We start from the raw sequence: 23,666 nt of genomic DNA, 5'->3' as shown, positions 1-23,666 counted from the left end.
AAATGTGAATTTGATGTCTTCACATTTGTAAATACAAAGAATTTCCAGTATATTTAAAAAAAAAAAAAACATACTATATTTAAAACACCAACAGATGTAAAACAGCAATATAATTGCATTTAAATATTCTGATTGGTAGAAATCCAAAGACAATGTCAAACCCACGCTGGAAGAAGTAACATACACTATCAACACTGTGGTATTGACAATTTAAGTCCCTATCCATAAAACACATGCTGCCATGACCTGAGGCTGGGATTTAAAGCTTGTGTCATGAATAGGGATGACATCATCAGGTGACACTGATGATGAAATAGCCCTTGGGGTAATTTTTTCTAAGATGTCATCCAAAAGAAAAGCTACTGTCCAGCTGTCTCATCAGTTACGGTATTGTTTCTACACATTTGTCTTTCCAATAAAAATCGGGTGGCAACATTACCTGCGCTGCAGTGCTGACAGTCCAGTTGGAGATGAGTTATGTGTGGAATTGAAAAGCAGGCTCCAGAGCTCCTTTAACTCTGCTAGTACAGTAACTCAACGCAGAGAGCTTGCATATTTTTAGAACCCTTTGGCCACATTTACTTTTCACCTGATTTAGTGTTAAAAATGTACCCCATACTGATGAAATGTGCAAAAATGTCCTTAAACAGACAAAATTTGTATAACTTTGACCTTATCCCCTTTCTTTTCCCTCCATCCTGCTCCCAAGCTCAACCTCCCATCCCAAATCTAGCCTCCTCTTTCCTTCACCACATACTGTTTAATGCATTTTTTCCACTAAGGTCAGCAAATCTTGTCCCCTGCAGTGTGTCACTTCATTTAGCATGCACATTTTCAAATCATGTCCATTATGTATTTAGATGTCTGCATTTCCTCCTGTACAATTTCTGCTCATTTCATAAAACTTATTCCAAAAACTAAGCGTTCTTGTAGCTCTGGTACACAGCTTAATTTTATATGACCTGATCTCACACACGACACAATCATTCATTCGCTTACTGACTTTTAAAATTAATACCACTTTCTGAATCCATCATATACCATTATCTCTGACCAACTATCAGCCATCTGACCTGTTTTTTCTTCTCTCTTCTTCCTCCAAACTACAATCTTCATCCTCCTACAGATCCTCCTCTTATCCATTAGTCATCCTGACTTCTCACTCTCTATCATTACAGCTCAGTCTTCTCCAGTGTTTTCTCTTATATTAACACACTATTCTTTTTCTGCTTCGAGGGATCATCTTAATTTCACCTTTAATGCCCTCTCGTCAGTTTATACTCATTATTCTTTGTGTCTCATCGCTTCCGAGCTCATCACTGACCCTTACTTCTTCTCTTTTGTTCTCAGCTGTCACACCACTTTGAAACTAACTGAGTTGCCATTTGTCTTACTTTCTTTTTCTTGTGTGCTGTAAGAAAGGGAAAAAAAAGGAAATAAAATGGAACATCACTGAGTTTATAAGTCTCAACACTGCTTTAATTCTGGATCAGACAACCATGCAGTGATGCACTTAACCAAAATTAAATGCACAAATAAAATAAAATAAAAAAAAACTAACATTGTGAAGCCAAATTCCTGAGGGGGGAAACCAGAAAGCTGAGCTTTGCATGAGTCAGAGATTATGAGAAATTCTGATAGGAATAAAAACTAGATTCCCTGCTGATGCACATATGAAAACACAAGTATGTACAGGCATTAAGGTCATGCTTGTATTTCAGAGAAGAAAACCTGCATCAAGGAAGCTTTTCAATTAAAGGCTAGCTAAGCTCCTTTTCCTGATAAAACATGTCTGTGTATTAGTGCTAGAGGCATATGTTGTCTGCCGTAACTTAACAGGCCTTACTAGTCTGATCACCCACTGTGCTCAGACAACCCCGTTTATTCCCCCATTCATTTTCTATCTTGTGATCCAAATGCAGTGCAACTCTCTTGCCAGTTCTACACTGAAATCTGTAGCCACTTGGAGCCGATTATCTAGTGAAGAATGCTGCGCAAGCTGCTATCATGTAATGGAATATTCTACATAATATACACAACACTGAGGAATCAACACTGTTCAGTCAGAGGCTTCTTCAACTACACTGCAAGACAGACAGGCACAAGAGCTCATTTCTGCCAGCAGCCTCTGGACCAAGAATCTGGCTGTTTCCTGAAGAACAAAATTATTTTATTTTTTTTGTCATGTTTTTTTATTTACTTGCACCTGTCAATATTTTTTCAGTCTTATGAAAAGTATATATTTATAGCAGCCTACTTAAAATACAATATGAGAACCTGTAAAATTTAAAGGCCATATTTTAACCAGAATCCAAATCATTTTACAGAGGAGATTCAGGTCTTTATGTTGCAAAAAATGTTATTGAACCTCAAACACACAAAATATTTGGGACTGGATTCTAATTAAAATGAAGGTCTAAGTTTAAATTAAGTGTAAAATCTCTACAGTGAGTATATTCATTGTACAGGAAAGAGATGGGTGAACCTGGCACACAATGAAACTTGTTGCTTATCTTTAATAACCAGCTTGTATCCAAGTAGAAGAAAATAGTTTATAAGCACCTGAACATAATTAAACTCCTACATTTGTTTGTTTAATGTCCTTTGCAACAAATCACAAGTGTTTATTTAATAGTTTATACCTTCCAACTTGTATAATCAAACAGCATTTAGTCCTCAATCCTCATTCATGAGCTCTTCTCAAAATGTCACTAGTAACTTCATTCTCTTCATCTTGTCAGGCTTAATTTTCAATCTTTAACTACTTATTTAAAAGTACTTCAATTTAATCTCAACCAACTAAATTGGCTCCTTCTCCTCTCTTTTGGTTGTTTCTATTGCTTTCTGTCTGTCTTTCAAATATTCTCACCTCATTCAGAAAGCTAAAATATCTTAATCAGCGTATTCATCTTCACAAGCTTCACACAGCTGATTTGCTCCTCATGTTTGATCTTTTTCCCCTCCTATCTGCAGGGGTAAATTTCTCCGTCTAACATGCATAACTGTTTTATCACATCCAAAACTAATTTCACCTATGCCTACCGCACTTCTTCTCCATCTTGTTCTCCATCACATAACTCTATTGTTTCTCAGCTTACATCTTTATAAAGTACCAATGGCTTCGCCACATCTTACAGATTTGATTTCTACCTCCTTCCTCGCTCCTCATATTCCATCGTCTTACAGCTGCATCAACCTGCATCCCTGCCTTTATCTTTCTGTCTCTGATCTTCTCCTTACATCATTCAGCTCTGTGAGGCATATCCCCATTTTATGGATACTGTAATCTACATAATGTGCATTTTGCTTCATCATTTCTGAATCTATTGCTCTTTTACTTTATGAAAATGATCAGATACCCCATTTTTCTGCCTACTATCATCTCCACCTTTAAGGCATATTATACAATGGGGACTTATCTAATGCTGCTTTCAGGGTTAATGACTGTTGAGCTATTGTTACCACTGACATCAGAGGTGTAAGCACTTAAGATTCTGAATTTTTACATATCTAACATCATACTAGTAGTAAGATTTTTATTTTATTTTTTGTTTCATTGGTTTTTTGCTACATCTTTACTTTTTGTGTAACGGAGCAACATCATCACACTCAGATGAGGTTTTTATCTGAAGTTCATGAATGGTACAACTTTGTAAAATACTACAATATGTTTACAATGTCTGCTGTCAGATCCTGCAATAGACCGGTGACCTGTCCAGCAAGTACCCTGCCTCTCACCAGCTGATTGCTGGGATAGGCTCCAGTTTCACTGCAACCCTAAACTGGAAAAGGGGGGCAGAGAAAATTAATGAATAATTAATGGTAGCTCTAAAAAGAAAAAAAAAAAAAAAAAAAAAAAAAAAAATTATATATATATATATATATATATATATATATATATATATATATGAACTTGTAAACATATTTTACATGTGGTTTCCCTTTGAGCTGACGTCAACCTTCAACTGAGTGGAAGATCAACCCTCTTCTGTGAGAGTATAGATGATATAAAGATGGATGGTAAGGTATAAGGCCATATAATATCCAAAATATTCTTAAAGACAGAGTTGCTGTGTACAGTCTGCGAGGTAAAGCCGTGTTACAAAAGCCATATGTTAGCACTGCCCCAAAAAATCAGATGTATATCCATTACTGGAGTAAACTTGTTGAATGGACTAATTGATGATTTAAAAACAAATATTAATATTTTGCATTTAAAAAAAAAAAAAAAGGAATTGTTATTGGATAAATATATTTTAAAAAAAGAAAACAATTCCTTATTTAATTTGTTTTGTCTTTTGACTGATGATTCAGTATGTAAAGGTTTGCAATATAATTGTGTTAAACAAAAGACTGTAAATAAGGAGTAGTATCTAAATAAGCCTTGGGCTTCCTACTGCTCCTTCTCAAATAACGTACACTGTGACAGAAATGTGAATTTATTTGTTCTTGTACTGTATATGTGTTTGAGATAAATCAGGTTAGGCTATCATTTTGTGTTGTGTGTCAAATTGAATTCCTATTCTGTTTACAAAACACAGATGTAGATTTGTACTAAATACTGAATAAGAATTAGGCTAACTTAAGTTGCTGAGATGGACTAGTAATCCGTTCAGGGTGTAACCCGCTTCAAGTCTGAGAGCAGCTGGAATAAGATCCAGCCCCTCTTCCATCACCATGGATTGGATTAAGCGAGTGCAGAAAATGGATGGATAAGCCAACATGGGAAAAGCTTAAGCTCACTGATGAGTGCAAGTAGAGTTGAACTATTAAGCAAGTTGTTTGAAAAATCAGCAGCTGAAATCACACTAGTACATCAGAGAGCCTGAATTAATTTAATCAATTTAATTAGACTAATCCTCCATGTAAATTCAGCTAAATTAATATTGTATTATCCTTTAGTCTCAGCCCACAGTTCTTACATTTGATACCAATTCATAGGAGTATGGCATTACAGAAAGGTTTTGTCATCATTAATTTTTGCAGTTTGGTGAAACCTCCGTTGATAGCTCCTAAATCTATTAGAGTTACTTTAAATGTGTATAAATTATAAGGTGATAAGATTTACCTGTTTGTGGGCCACCCTCGGGCAAAGTGACACTTACCTAACAACGGATTTATGAATATTTAAGTTAATCCTTGTTGTTAATACCTAACATTTATCATGTTTTATCAGTTTCCCAAGCTGTTCGGGGATATTTAATGTCTAATTTCAGCCTACTGTGAAAGACAGCAAAGTATAAAAGTGATAAGTGCATATAATTTGTGAGACTGAGCTCAAATTTCTTCTCTAACTTGATTGTCAGGAATGACTCATCACTATCTGCCCATCTTAACCCCATAAAAGAGTCTTTGAACACTTTTTTGACTGATTATTACAGATAAGTTGTTGGACCTTTCAAAATGAAAGTGTTCATCAAGTAACAATTGTGCTGAATGAAAAAAAAAGTGGACTTAATATTAAAAGGCAGATGAAGAAATGAAAATATTTTGATTTGCTTAGATTACAAATCCATTCCCTACATGATGATGCATATTTGAACACTGCCAAATAGTTTACTTCAGCTAAAGTCTAATAATGTCTTCTTTAAAAAAAAAAAAAAAAAAACAATCTAATAAGATAGTAATTTTTTCTAATAAGATAAAACCGCAACAACATTATCACTAACATGAACAGCAGCCTTTCCACTGTGTGCAGTTTCATGACACAGGCATTATTAGTGCTTTAACAGTTATTGGACTCATCTATTGGAGTGGATCATTGAAAAGACCTTTTTATATCAGTCTTTGGGCAGCAATCCTTTGTTTAATTTTTCTTTTTAAAGCACAACACCTGTTTTACTCTTACTTAAATAAATGTTTTACTGAGGCAGATGTCAGCTCACAAAGTTTAAAAAGTTCAGACGACTGATTTTGTTTGCTTATTCTGTATGTTTCTATATTAATATAGTTGTTTTTTATTTTGTTTTATAGATTTTATAGTGAATGTCATTTTAATCCTTTTAACAATTTTTTATCCATTATATTTAAAACGAAAATATCGATTTTTATCCATTGATTTATCAGATTTTCTTTATTTATATGCATCCTCTGCAATAAATAAGATTTTTCTCATTTCATATAATCTATTGCTTTATGTTTGCTGTATAATTTGACACAGATATTCACAGAAGCTCCAACCAGGCAATTAACAACTTTTAAAATTAAGTCTTACTATTAAACTGCTGCTGTGGTCAAGCCGCCCTGGATGGTTTTCAGTGCAAACATGAGTAAATAAGAATATTGATTTTTTTAGAGTCCTCATGGAACACACTCTCCTAAAATAGAGCTGCTAATGTTTGTACAGACACCTGGCTTTTTCTTTTTCTACAAAACCCATTTTAAAGTGTCCACTTTCAAAGGCTTGTGAGGCGTTAAAGCTGCTCTGATCAGTCTGAAATCCTGTAACACAACATCAATAAACTTAAAGACTTTTCACACCACATTAACCCTAGACCTTAACACACAGGGGTTAACATTCACTGCATCAGGATTTCATCCAAAGCCTTGATTAACTCCAAGGATTCATCTATTGGTTCCCAACAGTGACAGTCTGTCTGGGGTTGGTGGTTCGGTATTAACCTTAACACAGAGTTTGTTAACTATTAAAAGCAGCAGTAAGCAAGCATCAAAGGGTTGAAAATGAATTTATGTTACAGGTCAAATGAGTAGTTTGGAGACTGCTTTATTTGAGGTCACTATTGTCAATGTCAGTATGCATGGAGGAGGTGAGTTGTCTTTAGAGTCCAGTAAGCTTTCATCTTCTGCCCTTGACACTCCAAGATCAAGGCACTCATTGTCATCTGTGCTCCAAAGACACACAAAAAGCTGTTCACAGATCACACCAGAGTTAGATATGAAGGAAGTTGTGATTTCATACAAAAAGATTTTACACCCTCAGAGGAAAAAACAATAATTTCAGTCTTGGTCAAGACCCCAGGATTGGTTCCTGCCTGTGAGAGTCATCTATAGATTTTCAGGGAAAAATAGCCCATGTTACAAAGAACTTGTGAAGGGATGGATTCAAGAAACTTAGGCTGAAAATAAAAGGAATAAGGAATAGCATAAACCTGGTTAGGGAATATCTGGAGATATCTGTGTGTTGCAGAATCAATTCAACCTTGTCTATCCACCATCATCCATCTCTCTTCCCTCCTTCTAGCCCAAGGCGATGATGAGACACCACGACGCCTAACACCAACGCAGGAAACCACAACATCAGCCCATAAACCTTCTGATTTTCCTCTTTGTCTCTCATCTACCATCCCCTTGCTCCATTACCTCTTTCAGCCATGCTTCCATGTTAACCCTTTAGGTGCCAGAGTTTTTAAAGTTGTAAAGACATACTGTAAATGATTAAAAAGAATGTTGGATAGCAAACAGAGTTTTATTTTGCTTGGCAGCCATATTAGATTCCATAACTTTCACCATTCTATATCTATATGTATGTATGTATATATGTATATATCTATATATATATACATACATACATACATACATACACACACACACACACATTGTATATATATATATATATATATATATATATATATATATATATATATATATATATATATATATATATATATATATATGTATATGTGTGTGTGTGTGTGTGTGTGTGTGTGTGTGTAATATAAGAGTTTTCTTTTTAATAAATTGAGCTGAAAAAACAAAAAAATAAAATAAAAAAAGAACCCCAACAAAAATGTCCCAGACAAAGTTGAGCACTTTCCGGATGAGCAGGGGGCCAAAATATCTACCAACAAGTGCTGAAGTCTGACTGAGAGTTACAGGATACGCTTGATTGCAGTGATCGCTTCAAGGGATCAATCAACAAATTATTATGCAAGTAATCTGAAGGTACTTGCAATCAAATGATCTTAATTCTGCTCATTGTAATCTTATTGTAATCCAATTAGACTGAATCCCTAATAATCCAATTGAGTCTAATTCAATCTGTTCATATAAAGCCAACTCAGCTGAGGAGAGGGGATAAGAGATTGCACTGAAGAATCTGTTTTATTCAATCTCCTTTCCTGAGTACACAAGGTTACAGTGGAAATTCCAGTTTAGGAAGAAGAGATCTCCTACAGAACCAGAGTCAGGGAGGGCAGTGATCAGTTTGGGATCGAGAGGATAGGAAAGAGGATTTAACAAGCAACATGACACTGGGCCAGGGCTCACTGCTGAGAGAGAGAGAGAAAAAAGCAAGAACACTCACACTCTCAATGGTCATGGAGGATAAAGACTAAAGAGAAGTTCTTAGTACATCATGGAAGGTCCCCTTACAGCACAGACTGATAGCAGCATTATTAGAGGAATGGCTGAGAGTCACCCAATAAACTTCATTAAATTCTCAGCATAATCGTTCAGGGACACACTAAGATGTTTTGCATCCTGACTGTACTGTGAGCGCTCCACAAAGTAAAAGACCATCACTCGTCTCATATCTTGTTCTGTCTGTCTCTGTTTCTTTTCCTCTCTTGCTCTGAAAAGGTTTTCTTGCATTTCTTTACTGAATTAGTTTTAAAAGAATGATGTGTTGCCATTCATGAGCTAGCATCGCGCAAGGTGCAGAGAAACTCAGCTGCAATCTCACTGTGTACATCACAGATTTCACTGTGCCATAAAATGAGTTGGCAAGTTGGAAAGTTACGTCATGAGTCTTTAAGGTAAAGGGCGTTCCATCAGTGTCCACAGAAGAGAAGCCAGAGAAGGATCAGATTAAATTTTAAGCTTGCTTATTTTTAATGAAAAGTTCGTCATTGGTAAGAAAAATTATTTTCCTTGTGAGAGGTCTTATTTCTCCCCTCCTCTCCTCTCCTCTTTTGATTTGAAATAAAAGGCTTTGAGAGATATCCCCTGATTAAATTAACACACACACATAGATATTGCTGCCTTTCAATCATTTCACTCATAAATCGAGTCAAACAAAGCCGAGACTCTCTGGAATCACCCTGGTATTTTAGAAAAGGTTGGAAGTGTTTGTGTTTATGTTTTCTGTGTTGTTTCATGCAAAAATAATTAAAATGACAATTGTGAAGGGGTTTGGTGATGTCTGTGTGTGTCTGTAAGCACATGTGTAAAAGACTGAAAGGTAGCTGAGGAGGAGGAGGAGGATCACTCCTGGGAGTCACAGTAAGCGTTTTCATGTTCAGCTCAACATGACAAAAGAGCAAAAACAGTGACGATCAAAACGGAAGTCAGTGTGGGACATGAACAAAGAAGCTCTGACTGTCAGTTTTACTGTAGTTTAGCAGGATACAGTGAAAAACTACATTTGAATAATCAAATGCACACAGTGCACTTCACTCTTTCCCTTTCAGGTGCATCTTAATCTGCTGGGCCCCCGCATTCAAACAGACTATGAAGAAGCTGCTGGGGCTTCTACAAGTATTCACCTCCTGCTGTAGCAATAGATCTCATTTAGGGCTTGTATGCTAGTTTTTTTTTACATTTATATACAAATGATTTCCTTTTACTTCAAACCACTGCTGTTTACTGTAGTATATTCAGCTTTTAAATAGGTTTAATTATCTAACTATTATGTCTTTAAACTTTGGAATTGCCATCATAATATCTGTATAATGAACCTTTGAACCACCACAGTAAGTCTCTGAAGACATCCCACCAATGGTAAATGGACTTGTACTTATATAGCGCTTTTCCAGTCATGCAGACCACTCAAAGTGCTTTACACTACTTTTCACATTCACTCATTCACATGCACGCTCATACCCTGATAGGCACATCGAGGGGGCAGCTTGGGGTTCAATGTCTTGCCCCAGGACACTTCGGCATGTAGTCGGGGAAGCCTGAAATCGAGCTCCCAACTTTCCGGTTGAAAGACGACTGCTCTTCCTCCTGAGCTACAGCCGCCCAATGATATGATGTGAACCAAAGTATGAACAAACTCTCACATGCTAAACATTGCTTTACTGTCAGCAATAGAAAAGTCAGACAGTTAAAATGGATTATAAGTGAAACTAGAAAAGCTCTTGGAGAACGCAGACCACCACCAAGCAGCTCATTTCAACCCATATTGCGATTTCCAGCCGATGATCTAGTCTTAGATTTGTTTTAAATGTACACACTATTAGATCTCTAGGTAGATTAATAATGAATCCACAGTATCTTGGCTATATTGTGGTGTTTATTATATATATATATAAGTTTATATCTTAATTAGTTCTCTTGCAGTGATGAAAATTTCAAAGATCCCCTGTTTTCTCCTGTTCTGGAAGATAGTATCCAGGATTTTGCAGAGATCCAGATTTAACCTCGACAATATGAGACCAGTTGGGAACCTGTCCTGCACTCTGACCATTTGTTGTAGAGTTAAATTCAACCACACGCAAAAATGCACCTTTGTTTCTTCCTCTACGCACAAAGGTGCACACTCACTACAGCACACACACACACAGCTTTACTCACCAGTGTAGTCTTCACGACAGATGCAGGTGTAGCCTCCCTCACTGCGGGCACACACCCCTCCATTCTGACAAGGGTTGGAGTAACACAAGTTGATTTCTGTCTCACAGTAATCACCCGTAAAGCCCACTGGGCAGCGGCAACGCAGGCCCGCTATGGGGTGGATTGGCCGGAACAGGATGGAGGGTGAGGAGATGAAGGGTGCAGAGCTGTTGAAGCGCAACACTGAGATGCACTTCATGTAGTTCTGACAAGGCTCCCGTAAACACACATTGTCATCAAATGGAAGAACCTGGAGAGATGGAGGAAGACAAGATGTGGGTCATTGTGGAAATTATTCCCAACTGAGTTCTGTGACACCAACCACCACATACACATGTGTAACACTTCTATAATATTTTCCTGAGAGCATACATTGTAATTAAGAATAATAGTGAAAATCCTGAACGCTCATTAAAAAATATCATTTTACATTGTCTTTGCTTTTATTATTAACATTGAAATGATAGAAAGAGAATAATATTCCAGAAGCTTTTAAGTGAGTTTTGATTACTCTTTGTCTCTACATGTCCCTGTAAATAAAAAAAGGAAGAAACAATTGTGAAATTTAGCTCCAAGAAGCTAAATTAAAACGTATTCCAAGAGCATTTTTTTGCAACTCACATAAAAACTTTATTAAAAGTTTACATGAATGTTGTATACACTGGCCCAGGCTGACCCCGTGACTTGCATCAGTAGCCTTACTTCTGCCACTGTTAGTTGTCACGTTTCCCCAGTTTTTAGATGCATCTTTCTATCCCATCAGTCATTGAAGTAACTTAACTTAAAAACCTTTGCAACAAAAAAAACAAACAAAAAAAACTTTTCTTGCAAATAGAGCCATACCGCTGAGGGGCTGTGTTGAGCAGCTTGCAACCAGCAAAAGTAACAAGCAAAGAATAAGCAGGAGGTAGAAGAAGTAGTAACAGGAGAAGACAATGACGAGGACAAAAATGTTGAGCTTTTGGAAAAAGATAGTGAGAGTTTGTCGGGCATGTTAGCAAGTAGCTATACAGTGGTGCATTACCGCTACCGACTGTTGTCTGAAACAGTGAATCCTGAACTCAGATCTTCCTACTCGTGGATGAATTAACAACTTTGGAAACATAAAAGAAGTATGAGGGTAGCAATGGTTGACAACATTTGAAACAGACATACCTATATATGTCATGGTGTGATGTTTCATGTTGTTTCTTTCGTTCCCTGGTGCTTTGTTTTCTGTTTAACTTTGTTCCTGTTCATTAGATTCACCTGGACTCATTAGTTAATTCATTACACCTGTGTCTTGTTTGGTTTTCCTGCATTTATACCTCCTGGTTTCTGTACCCATGGCTTGTGTTTGCTTCATGTTCAGTTATCCAAAGTCTCCTGTGTTAGTTTTTGTTTTGTTATTGGAATTAAATACATCCTGATTCTGCATCCTGCCTCCCATCCCTGCATTTGGGTTGAGGAGCATACATGGGCCCTTAGAAGGAAAAAAAAAACTGATAGAGCTGGCTGAAAATGTCAGTAGACAGGGTCTGTAACATCCCAAGCCACTGTTGGAAACAAACCATGAAACATAAACCTGAACAAAACCGGCACATGTTTACCTGTATCTGGAATTGAGAACATCAGATTATTGCCTTTCTGCTGTCAGAATTTATCTCCCCCCTGGAATCTGAAAGGTCTGCTGTGCTCAGATCAGAGCTGTGTAGCAGGAATCAGATGTTTTCAGTCCCAGACAGTTAAACATGCACCCACTAAAATCCAGAAAATGGTTTCCTTCTAACAATGAAGAGAAATTTCACTCAATTGGAGGGTGTCCACAGACATCTCATACTATAAAAGCCCTTTAATATAAATTGCTTTGCTTTATAAAATCTGTCATTTTCCAAAAGAAAAAACATATTTACTGTTTTCTTTTCGGTTCATTGGATGAGCCAAATTTATAGACTTGTGTCTTCTATTGATCGTCTGGTTGTGGAAATTTCTTATGCATGTCTGTGACATGTTATGCATGTGTGTAACATGTTATGCATGTGTGTGACGTGTCTGCACAGTGAAAATCATACACTGACCTGCCGCTTCACAGTGATGTGCTCTCTTTCACCTCCTCATACATCTTCTCTTACTTTGATTTCACACATTCATCAACATATGTGCGTGTGTGTGTTCTTGTTACTGTGTGTAAGTGTGTAGAAATGCTTTGGGCTGTGTAAATATGTATGTAAGAGATGCGCACGTTGTGTGCAGGTATGCATGATTTTATGCATGATAACGTATTGTGGTCACATTTGTATATTGTTGCATGAAGGCATATGGCTGCTGTGCCGTTAGCATCTGTACCGTATTATTCTCGGTTTGCATGCATTATCATGAGATGATTTCTTGTGATGTAAGCCTACTAAAACTATTTAAAATTAACGTATTGACAAAAATAAGTCAAGTTTTCATGTGCAATACAAGGGCTTTGTATTTGTCATTTTAAAGGAACCATAGAATCCTTTTCTTGTAGAAAATGCATTGCTGAAGCACCAAAAATGTTGATGAAAATCCACAGATATAACAAGTAAAGATACTTTTGCTTCGGTTTTATGTGGAGTGTAACAAAAACTAACCAAAATTTGACATCATGAGGCAGAAAAATCCTGTTTTTCCATCACGGATCAACTATAAATGTGATTTTCAGTGTGATCTAAATACTTAATACATTTTCCTCATTTTCTGTGAGGCGTATGAAAGTGACAAACATCAATGAGAGTCAGTTAAAAGTATAATTCTGTGTTTGTGTGTTGCTTTACATGAACAAACCTCCATCTGTGTCAGTGATGTCAGTCTGGGTCTGTTAAGGTACAGCTGCTCCTCCAGGGCCTCAGAGGGGAAGAAATGCCCGCCTGGCAATGCAGCAGAGAAGCTGACATTCAGTATCCCTCCCGGTGCTGCATCCAGATCCTGCTGAATATTAAAGATGTATACGTCCTCGACGGGCACCGAAAGCACTGCCGACACACCCTCCAGGAAGTTACCGAGCAGTGGTGAGAGGAAGTGCTCCTGGGACATGTTTTGGAGGCGGACAGTGACACTGCTGCCCAGCATGTCCTCAGTAATGATAAGGACGCGGAGGACACACTGAGCCGAGATGCTGTGGACACCATCTGAAAGATTTAGAAAGAGAGAAGATGAAAAAGCTGCTTGGTGAACAGGTGCATATGATCATTCGCAGTGTGTGCAGATGGTGGATGAAGTGTGTAAAAGAGGAAGTGAAGGAGTAGAAGGCAAAAGAGGACAAAACGAGTGCAAAAAGGTAAAAGGAGTAAAAGTAAAAAGTTGGGGAAAAAAAAGAGAAGAAAAGTGCTGACAGGAATAAAAGGTACGGACGGCAGAGATAAATGAATGGAGAGAGTGAAGGAGAACGTGTGGGAAGGTCATAACCAGGTCAAAAGATTAAAACAATGTGCATGTAGGACTATTTCACATTTATGTTATCATGCATTACACATCCAAATAGCAAAGACACAAGGGAAATAAACATAAAAAAGCACAATCTTTTTTAAAACTTCATTATTTCTGATAAGGAGCGTGACAACAAACAACTCTGCTGTCAAGTCTAAAAAGAGACATTTTGTCGTTGCAGCTTACAAACTCATGTTGCAGGCTGTTAAATGTCGAAATGCTGCCAAGAGCTGCATCCAGACAACAGCAACAAACTGGAAAAACACCGTTTTTAAATTAAACTTTTGCATTTTCATTTAATTAAATATAACACACTTCAGATTGTTATCTAAATTTAATAAGAGAAGAATGCTGACAAGGACGTATCTGATAGGAATAAGGTTTGTATTTTCTATAGAATATCATTCATTTTCATTCACCTGCTGGAGTTGATTTAGCTTCAGGTTTAACACACTCACATCCTCCCCCTTTCTCTGACTTCACAGGTGCAAGTTTTACTATCATCAGATCATGAATTACCAACATTTAATCTAAAGACCATTGCAGCAGTACAGTACAGGTCTATAATGTACGCTCTATAGCAATCTGATTGGACAAGCTAGCTGGAGAGCAATTGGAGAATACCGCACCAGCATGAAGTTGTTGTTTTTTTTTTTTCCCCAGTATTATTGAGCCATTGTTAAACTGAAACAGGGTGAATGATAATACAGAGAAGATGAAAGAGTAAGAAAGCAATACATGACTGTTCCTGAAGCAAAAGAGCATGGAAGGAAAGAGCAAGTGCAAGGAAGAAGGAACATGACAGCAATAGATGGAGAGCGAGGGGTGAAGGGGACGCAGGGAAGGCAGTGACACAAAGAAGATCAAGGGGACACAGAGGCAATGGAGGGTGAAGGAGAGCAAAGGAGGTTTATTAAAAACTGGAAAAGGGAAAGGCAAAGGATACAGTGGTGCAAAACCAGAGAAGAAGGGAGAGGTCTACTAACTAGGCATGAATACAAGAGACAAATAATATTTCATTGTTTGTTCTTTTGTCATACTATCATTGAAAATGTCATCTGATTTAAACTGTAAAAATTCAGCTAAAACCCACAGAAAAGGAAGAGGACATTTAAATTTGTCATTTGATTTTATATTGCTACCAAAATACTAAAATGAATTAAAAAAAAAATGTAGAAAAACACTGAAAAGAAGTGGAAATATGGGGAGAATCAGAGGATAAAGAAAGAGCATAAATGTGTGGAAACTGGGGGGTTGGGCCTTGTGGCAGCTGGTTTGATTACCAGATTACCAAGCCTCACTCCCCACTGACCCCCCAACACACATGCGCTTACACGCACACACACACACAAACACACACAAATACATATATGTACAGTTATATTTACTTATTAGCTGATGAAAATGTTACGGTATACAACTGATACAGCCCCTGGTCATTACTGCATATTAGTTCTTGTGTTGGGACTAAAAGCCAACATCAGCCCTGTGGATCACAGTGCAAAGACGCAGCACTAATTGACACTGATCTCTGATTGTCATTTAAATGAGACGAGAATCTATGAAAAGAGGTGGGATAATCTGCTGAATCTCTCTCTCTCTCTCTCTCTCTCCCTCTCTCTCTCTCTTTTTCACACATAAGCTAAACGCTGTTCATAGTCTGGCATTAGATGAATGTTGAATGATGAATGGCAGGTAGAACTTTTTTCTTGAAGGGCTGCGAGAAGTATCGTGTGATTGGTCGGACATGTGAGGTGGGCGTGGTAAACACAGAGAAAGCATGAAGCGGAGTTGCTGCTTCCACGTTTTTGCTGTTGCCGGCAAAACGGATTGTTTTGATAAAACAGCTGTGTTGGAGAAATTATTATGGGTTTTGGTTTGAATTAAGTATTAGACATATATGCATTGATTTGCTGTGATCCTGCTGTGTTTTGTGTCTATGCACAAAGCTTTCTTTAAGTTATATGATCCTTGTCTGGAATGTGCAGACAAAGTCTGAGACAGGAAGAGTTTCCTGCAGGACATCTGTTTTTGTCAACTGCCTGCTGACCAGTTGTTAAAGGTAATAAAGTAATATAGTGAGTGATTGATGCTTAGTGAGCTCAGTTTAGCTTCGGAGGAGAGAATGATTGTTTTCTGTGGTCTGCCCAGCAACTAGGAGGAGTTAAGCATGGTTTATAATCGGGTGTTACTTCAGCATCTGCAGAGAGAGTTCTCTCTCCAAGCTCCAGCGTGTGCTTGTATTAGTTTATAATAAAATGTTCATTGTAAGAAGACAGTTGACTCTTAGATGTATTACAACTTCTCAAGACCAGAGTATTTTCCACCACAGCTGATCGAAGTGGTGAGAAAGTACGAACATTTTTACATGTGGCATTAAAACCCTCGGACCCAGCCGTGTGCACGACCCGCCCAACCCGACGAAGTTGATCGTTAAATATGAAACTAGAAAAAGAGAGCGGAGAGCGGAAACCTCCGCCAAGCTCAATGTTAAAGAATTCTTTTAAAAAATTCCTGGATCCAAACAGTGATCCGGATCACCACCAAAATTTAATCAGTTTTTCATTTTTACATTTGCAACAACTCTTGAAATATTTATAAAAATCCGTCCGTAACCTTTTAAGTTATCTTGAGCAAAAAGACGCCGGGGAAAACAACTTCCTCGGTGGAGGTAACAACCGGGTTCACACATAAAAGCAGACATCGCCCCCCGCACTGACCCCTCCCCGCTGCAGACGTGCTTCTCGAGAGCAAGAACCCAGTTCTTGAGTCTCGTGGAGCATATAACAGGCTTAAGCCACAACCTGAATCTTCTCCAGAAGCTCACATGTGATAGCAAAGGCATGCAAAGTCAATGAATCATCAATGCTCAGCTGAAAAATTGTATTGAAAATGACAAGTGCTAGCTTTATTGCCTGTAATGTTTTAAACTGTGACCATACTGTGATTTCACCAGCTTTCAGAGAGACCCCAAATCAAAGTTCAGATCTGGCTTTCTTATAAAACACGCAGTAAATATCTAAACCAGTTACTGGTTCCATTAGGGTGCCTTCACATCAGGACAGTCCACTAGACTTGGTCCAATTGGGGACTCGGCTCAGTTGTAGGGGGGTGTATCCATTTAGACCGAGATTGCATTCACCCTGCACTTTGGTCAAATGTGCCAAACCTTTACAATAATATATCCCCATTCTCACCAAAGGTGGTGCTGCTCTAGTATTTAGTAAAAGAAAGGACAAGACCAGCGTGAAGAACAAAACTCCATTGCGAGTTAAACATGGAGATGAAACTATCACTGTTTTGGGTTTTTTATTTTGTCTTATGCAAGTACTGTAGAAATACACTGCAATATTGACCCCAATATGAACAACAGATGCATCAGAGGAATCTTAATGCGATCGCTATGTATTTACCCACAAGGCAATGCTACGACAAATAAGTCAAAAAGTGACCTTTTTTTTGTAGTCCACATCCTGTGTTTGGTCCGTTTGAAATGGGCGGAGACTTGCGTTTATAGACGGACCGAGTTCGCTTATTTGGTACAAATCAGAATTCGTTTAGCACATTTACAGCTACCCAATTAAGGAAATTTTCCAACAAACGGACTCAGATTGTAATCAAAAAGGCTGATGTGAATGCCCTGAGATGCGGTTAAGTTACTCTGAACTACTTGCGTCAGCAAGAAAAGCTTCATACAAAACAACACATTCAACTATTTTTAAGTTACAATAACAATACAAACTACAAGGCTGATTATAAACAAGTAAGACAGCTAACCCAGTCCACTGTAACAATACTATTTATGGAATGGTCCTTTAAAAATGCTATGGTTGTTCACGAATAGTGATGACATCAGACAGCACCCAGCAGACCGGGAAAGCCCCTCTCGGGTGATGGAAACATATTTTATGAATACAGTCTGCTCATATTCATGTTTGACAACATGACAGCAGCCGTCCAGCCTGGCTTTGTAAGCTTGATGAGTATTGTAATAAAATAAAGAGCACCGCGGAAACTCCTGGCATGTTCGTGAGTTTCTCATCACCGTGTTTACTTCACAAACCTTCTATGCTCATTTTAACCTTCATATATGACCTGTTCTTGTTACATCATGTAGTGTAACACCTGATGGGCCCACGTCTTCTTAACATCTTTCTCAATGCTGAGCTACATAAGGCTGTGATAAAAACAAGACAAATTACAACGGACAGAACTACAGCGAAATTAATTCTATTTTTTCTATATTAGCAAAACAAGTTGCTTTTTATCCTGTTACTTCCAAATCCATCCATCCAACCATTCATAATAATAACTTAACACAGGCCAGTAAAACGCTACAAACAGAGAAGATGCTATGTGTCGCACTTTTATCTGCCACAGATATGTTTCTTTTAAACTCCCAGGATATACTACAACATCTCTGTATCAGGACTATTCAGGGGGATATTCAGACCACATGGGAACAGAGAACTACGCTCGGTGAGAGGTGAGTAACTCTAATCTTCCCAGTAAGCCAGGAAGTCATAACTTATGCATTGCCCAATCTCTATGCACTCAACTTGCATGGAAACAATAAAACATTAATATCCTCCAAGCACAAAAATCCATAAATGGGGGCTTATTTTGGCATCTTTCGCACCACTGAAAACAAAAGCATTTCACGAATAACAACTTTTTGACATTTATGCTGAAGCTTTCTCAACTCCTGTGGGCTTCTTGCCAACATTTTCCCCTTCATGTGTCTGCAATTCAAAGATGGCCGGAAGCTTGGAGCTGGCGTGCAAAGAGGTTCTAAGAATAACCGCACTGATCTAGACTCATCAGTGAGGTTCCACGGCTGCATGAACATCGACACACCACGATAGAGAGGCTGGCCTCCGATCAGTGCTCCCGCTCTGAGACGCTTTGTGGGTATGTGGTCCCAGCGTTTCAAAGGGTTGGGAGAGTTTAGTGCTATCTCTATGTGCCAGGTAGCCTGACTAATAGCACACTCAAAGCTTCTTGAATGTCAGAGGATCCCAAGTTTGCTGCCTGGAAATCCAGATGGAAATAGTCTGCAAAGTAGCGTACAATTAAAACTCACAGCTGGGGGTGAAAACAGCCCTAGAAACATTTCATATTTTTTGCAGTAAAGGGCAGAGGGATAGGTCACGATGAAGAGTCATGGCATTTCCTCTGAGGAGGAAAGCAAGACAGATTTGGAAATACAGGTCAGGGGAAGTGCTATTTCAAACAGCCTCATTCTTTTGCTTTAAACTTCACATTATACAGGTGGTAAGTATCTAAGGAACTGCTCAATATCGTGCAAAGAATTGAGAAATCTACCTTGATGACTTCATGCTAATTAATAATTACACAATTACTACATCATTCTTGACTAAGTGCATTTCTTCAATACAACTGGCAGAGTTTATTATGAATACTTGGATGCAGATATTAATGGCAAGGGGACAGTTAAGCAGCCGCTGTGCTGTGGTGATGATTTCAGAACATTTCAGTGTTTATTTTTTCCACAGACACCAGGTTCATTGTATAAAAAAGGGCACAGATAAATGTTTGAAAAGCCAGCTTTCATGATCCAACTGCAGCATTGAAATGAAACGAAAACATTTTTCTAACATTAAGACTATGTGAAGAAAACTTTTGCATCAAGTGATTAAAATTTATGCTTTAAATTTTAAGTCCTTTATGTATTTGAATGATGATCCACGTTCTTTTTATCGTTCACAGTGGCTCGACTTGTGCAGGCAAATGTTGCCTGGGTTAGAAGTTCAAATCCCTACATGCTTCAGTGGTTTGTTCATGACATTGACACTGCCAATGTTAATGGTTTTGCTAAAACTCTTTGCATTGCTCCTGAAACTCAGTCAAGGATGAAAAGGAAAGAAACCAAAAGGAGAGATACATTACAACCAACACGCAAAACCAAAAGCATTCAAATCGGATTTGCGCCGAACAAAAGCTGCGCAATGTTACTCTGAAACATACCAAACAGTGTCTCTGTGCCCTCGGCCCATTAGTTCACAGTGTATGCACTCACAATCTCATGCTTTTAAATCCCATTTCACACTGTGTTGTCACATCCCTTTGTTTGGCCTTTTCCCGTCTCTCCTCTGAGTTCCCCGTCCTCGAGAAGTCCTAATAAAGCACGAGAGAAGGCTGAGTTTTCAAACCTCTGTGCTGCACATACTGTGAGGAGTTCTCTGCTGCCCTCAGGACTGCAAAATAAATAGGTGCAGCTGCTGCTGAACAAACGCAGCCATTTCTGAACACGCAGTCTGAAGCTGTTAATTGAGCACAGAAACGCCTGTTTGAAGCACAGTCACCCAAAATATAATGACTTTCCTCCCTGAGAGTGTGGAAGTGTGAACAAAGTGGCTCCTGAATAGATGAGTGAGTGAAGCAAAAAATAAAATAAACAAATAAAAAAATAAAACGGTAAAGTGAAGATAGAGGAGCGCCATACATTATCGCCGGTAAAATAACACAAGCATAAACAATAGCATGTATGCATCACTGCAAATCTCACACGGCCAGGCATGGGCTTGACAGCTGATTTCTGCGCTCTATTTTTTTAAACTCTTTCAATTCCCTGGGCTCCGAGCGCTCATTTTATTTGGTGTTAAGTAGAACAGACTAGAATGAGCAAATGCAACATATACACACACACTGCAGTGTACACTACATACTAGTTTAAACCACCTTTTTATAACAGAGAGCCTAATCCTTACACTTTAACTTTGCTGAACACTAAATGCCATCTCACATTTTCGGCCCATATCACATTTATACACGCCTTTGTGTTTATTGTACTCATAAACAAATCCGCAGTGACCCCTCCAACGTGCAGACGGGACTTTGGTTAGCAGCTGTTTGCAGTTGCAGCCATGATCCTCTATCCTGCATCTACCCTCTGTTTGCACTCTGTTCTCTCAAATCTGCAAGTTCAACTTTAAAATTCATTTTGAGACTGAAGAAAACATTGTTTTAGTCTTCTCCAAGCTGTAAAATCGGACTGTCTTCTGCAGGCAGAAGTGAAGGGGTTTCACCTTGTCTACAATCCTTCGGTTTTTCTGTTGAATTATTTGGTATTTTGGAGCACAACAAAATGGGCAGAAGACACTCTTCAGCACCTTTGGCTGTGTGTTTGCGTGTGTGTCTGCAGCTTTTATAAAGGCACTGCAAGGGTCTTTTCTCTGCTGAAAAGAGTTCAAGTTTGAATTTTCCAAACAATTGCCCCTGTAATGGTGAAATAATGCAGGAGAAATGGTCTGCTTAGCACAGCATGAGCAGCAAATAGAACTGCTGTGATGCTGTGTATGCCAATCATTCAAAAACATGATGAACAATGTCTAAGTTATATTTATATGGTCTTTTTCTTTAAAAAAAAAAAAAAAAAAGAAGAAAGAAAGAAAAACGTACTCTGAATGTTAATGTTTTAGCAGAATATTTATAAAAATGAATTTAGTAATAAAATCAGCTTTTCTATTAAAAAACCAACCAGAGGCAACACTTAGAGAAGCTGAAGCTGCATCCACTTAAGCCCCTTGTCACTCCCTTAGGTACAGTGCTTGCTAAATATCTAAAACAAACAAGACAGAAAAGCAACTCAACAACAGAAAAAGTCCCTCCCTTCTTTTAATGGAAAATAACAAATAAAAAAATTCACAACAAACAGGGTTCAGGTGCATCTTTTGGCTACATCAGATCATTTATTCTTTTGCCAAACAACTTTTCTGTGATGCTGTATTATGACCACTGCTGACAGAAGATACAATAAACTTAAATCCTTTTTTTCATCATCTCTTATCACACACTAAATTAGAGTCTAATTTATTGTGTGTTTGGACTAAAGTCCAAACAATAAAAAAATTACAGAAGTAAAACACAACTTTAAAAAATTGTTAACATAAAAGAAGTTGTGCATGATTTAACACAATAAATACAATGAGGTCACCCAATGAGATGCAACCTAAGATGCAGTCAAGCTGAACAGCCATGAAAAGCAGCAGCTACCAATTAACAGCAGGAGTTGTCAACAGTGGTCATTTATGTCACTTTCCTGCATTTTAAAATTTACTGCCATTTCATAAAACATTAGTTGTTGTAATAATTTTGAAAATGTCCAGAAAAATGGGAAAAAAAAATCCCCACTGAGGCTTGATTTTAAAAGGATACTATAAAAGACACAAATGCATCAAAAACGGCTACATTTCTCTGTCACTTCTGGACTATATAAACTATGACATCTGTCTCAAAACATCAAGACTCTGGATTACAAATTATGGGCTTCTAATAATTCCTCTAATATTTGTTTGAAGAACATGTTTTTTCTTCAAATTGGGTGAAATATTTAAGCCTTAAAAATAAACTGCTTTTATGAAATCAGATTCTTGGGTCTTGAAAGTAAATGCAGCACATAGAACAGGTTACAGTCCAGCTAGTCTCTCAGCAAGCCTGTGTGCTTGCAGTAATCATATTAATGTCATGAGGCTCATTTCTTAATGATTTATTGATGCTTTAATGCTAAACATGGCACCGATTTTCCAGTCCGCTGATAGTTTCCTGATTTTTTTTCTACAGACATCTCAAGTCTCTCTGGCTGACATTAGACAAACATAATTTAAGTATTGTTTGGGAACACTTTGATTTACATTTTCCACTCAACTTTTTAATATCTGAAAGATTAAGGGAGGAAGTCTTGAGTAATAAACTCAATAAGTCGTGAGGTTCGGGACAAAAATCAGACTCAACTCTTGTTATTGAACCAGCATCCCGGCAAACCGAATTTGTTCCAGAACGACCCATCCAAGAGTAGACAAATATGAATATAAACATAAAACAGGCAGACTGAGGCAGCTGCCACAGAGCAGCACACCTTTTTTAGGCTGGATGAGGTGGAAAAAATTACATGAAGAAAGGATGGATATGGGGGAAAAAAGAGGCATTGCCACATTGCGCATGAAGGAGTACAGTGTAGAGAGGTTTTGTCCATTTCCTTTTTTGCCTCCTCTGTTTTCCATGCCTTTCTTTTCTCAAATCTTTCCATTCTTGTATTAAACACAGCCAAAGGCTACTGGTGTGAAGCAAACTCTAATGACGATAAGTTCAAATCCAAGCAATTAAATCAAGAGAGAAAGTACAAACCATTAACAACAAGCTGGAACTTTCTGCAGCCAATAGTTAGAGCACTTCATTTTTAACTCTACCCTGCATTTAATGTATTATGCAGAGGTAACAGAATCAGAGCAGATATCTACTATTCATCTTGCACAACTAAGTAATATGATAATGCAGCTTTTATCCAGACAGTCTTAGTTCATGTCACCATTATAAAATATTCATTTCAAACAGTTTTCATTAAATTGTTTTCAAGGTGGATGCAATTGCTGGTCTTCTGGAGAAGTTTTCATCTACAGCTGTGGATGCACTTTTCATGTTACTCTTTTCAGAACGCATGTAGGTGACAAAAAAGGTGTAAGGAAGCAGATTTCAGTACCAGAGGCCCCCAGCTCAGCTGCAAAGCTCCCAGCAGGGAACATGAATTTGTCATGCACTCAACTCCATGAAAACTATTCCTGTCAGAATTCTCTGCCAGATCAAGATCCTTTGTGCATAATGTTGTCTTAGTTATCACGACTTTCCAGCACTTGTTCTGCCACTCAAACCACATTGTTACTGGAGAGAAAACCCCTCGTCAAATGGACTCTATTTTACAG

General features: G+C 38.0%; 1 protein-coding gene across 1 annotated transcript in view; it reads right to left on the bottom strand.

The window, feature by feature from the left end:
* Positions 1 to 23,666, bottom strand: part of celsr3 (cadherin, EGF LAG seven-pass G-type receptor 3) — a gene marked incomplete at both ends in the record, with an annotated part of 103,595 nt that overhangs the window by 66,745 nt on the left and 13,184 nt on the right. Inside the window, 2 exons of the mRNA XM_079238454.1 lie at positions 10,477 to 10,765; positions 13,306 to 13,649. Of these exons, the coding sequence (XP_079094580.1) occupies positions 10,477 to 10,765; positions 13,306 to 13,649 (633 nt within the window). The remainder of the gene's footprint in view (positions 1 to 10,476; positions 10,766 to 13,305; positions 13,650 to 23,666) is intronic.

The sequence above is a fragment of the Telmatherina bonti genome, assembly GCF_933228915.1.
Source record: "Telmatherina bonti genome assembly, chromosome: 4".
Taxonomy (NCBI): domain Eukaryota; kingdom Metazoa; phylum Chordata; class Actinopteri; order Atheriniformes; family Telmatherinidae; genus Telmatherina; species Telmatherina bonti.
This window is presented reverse-complemented; position numbering and strand designations above follow the sequence as displayed.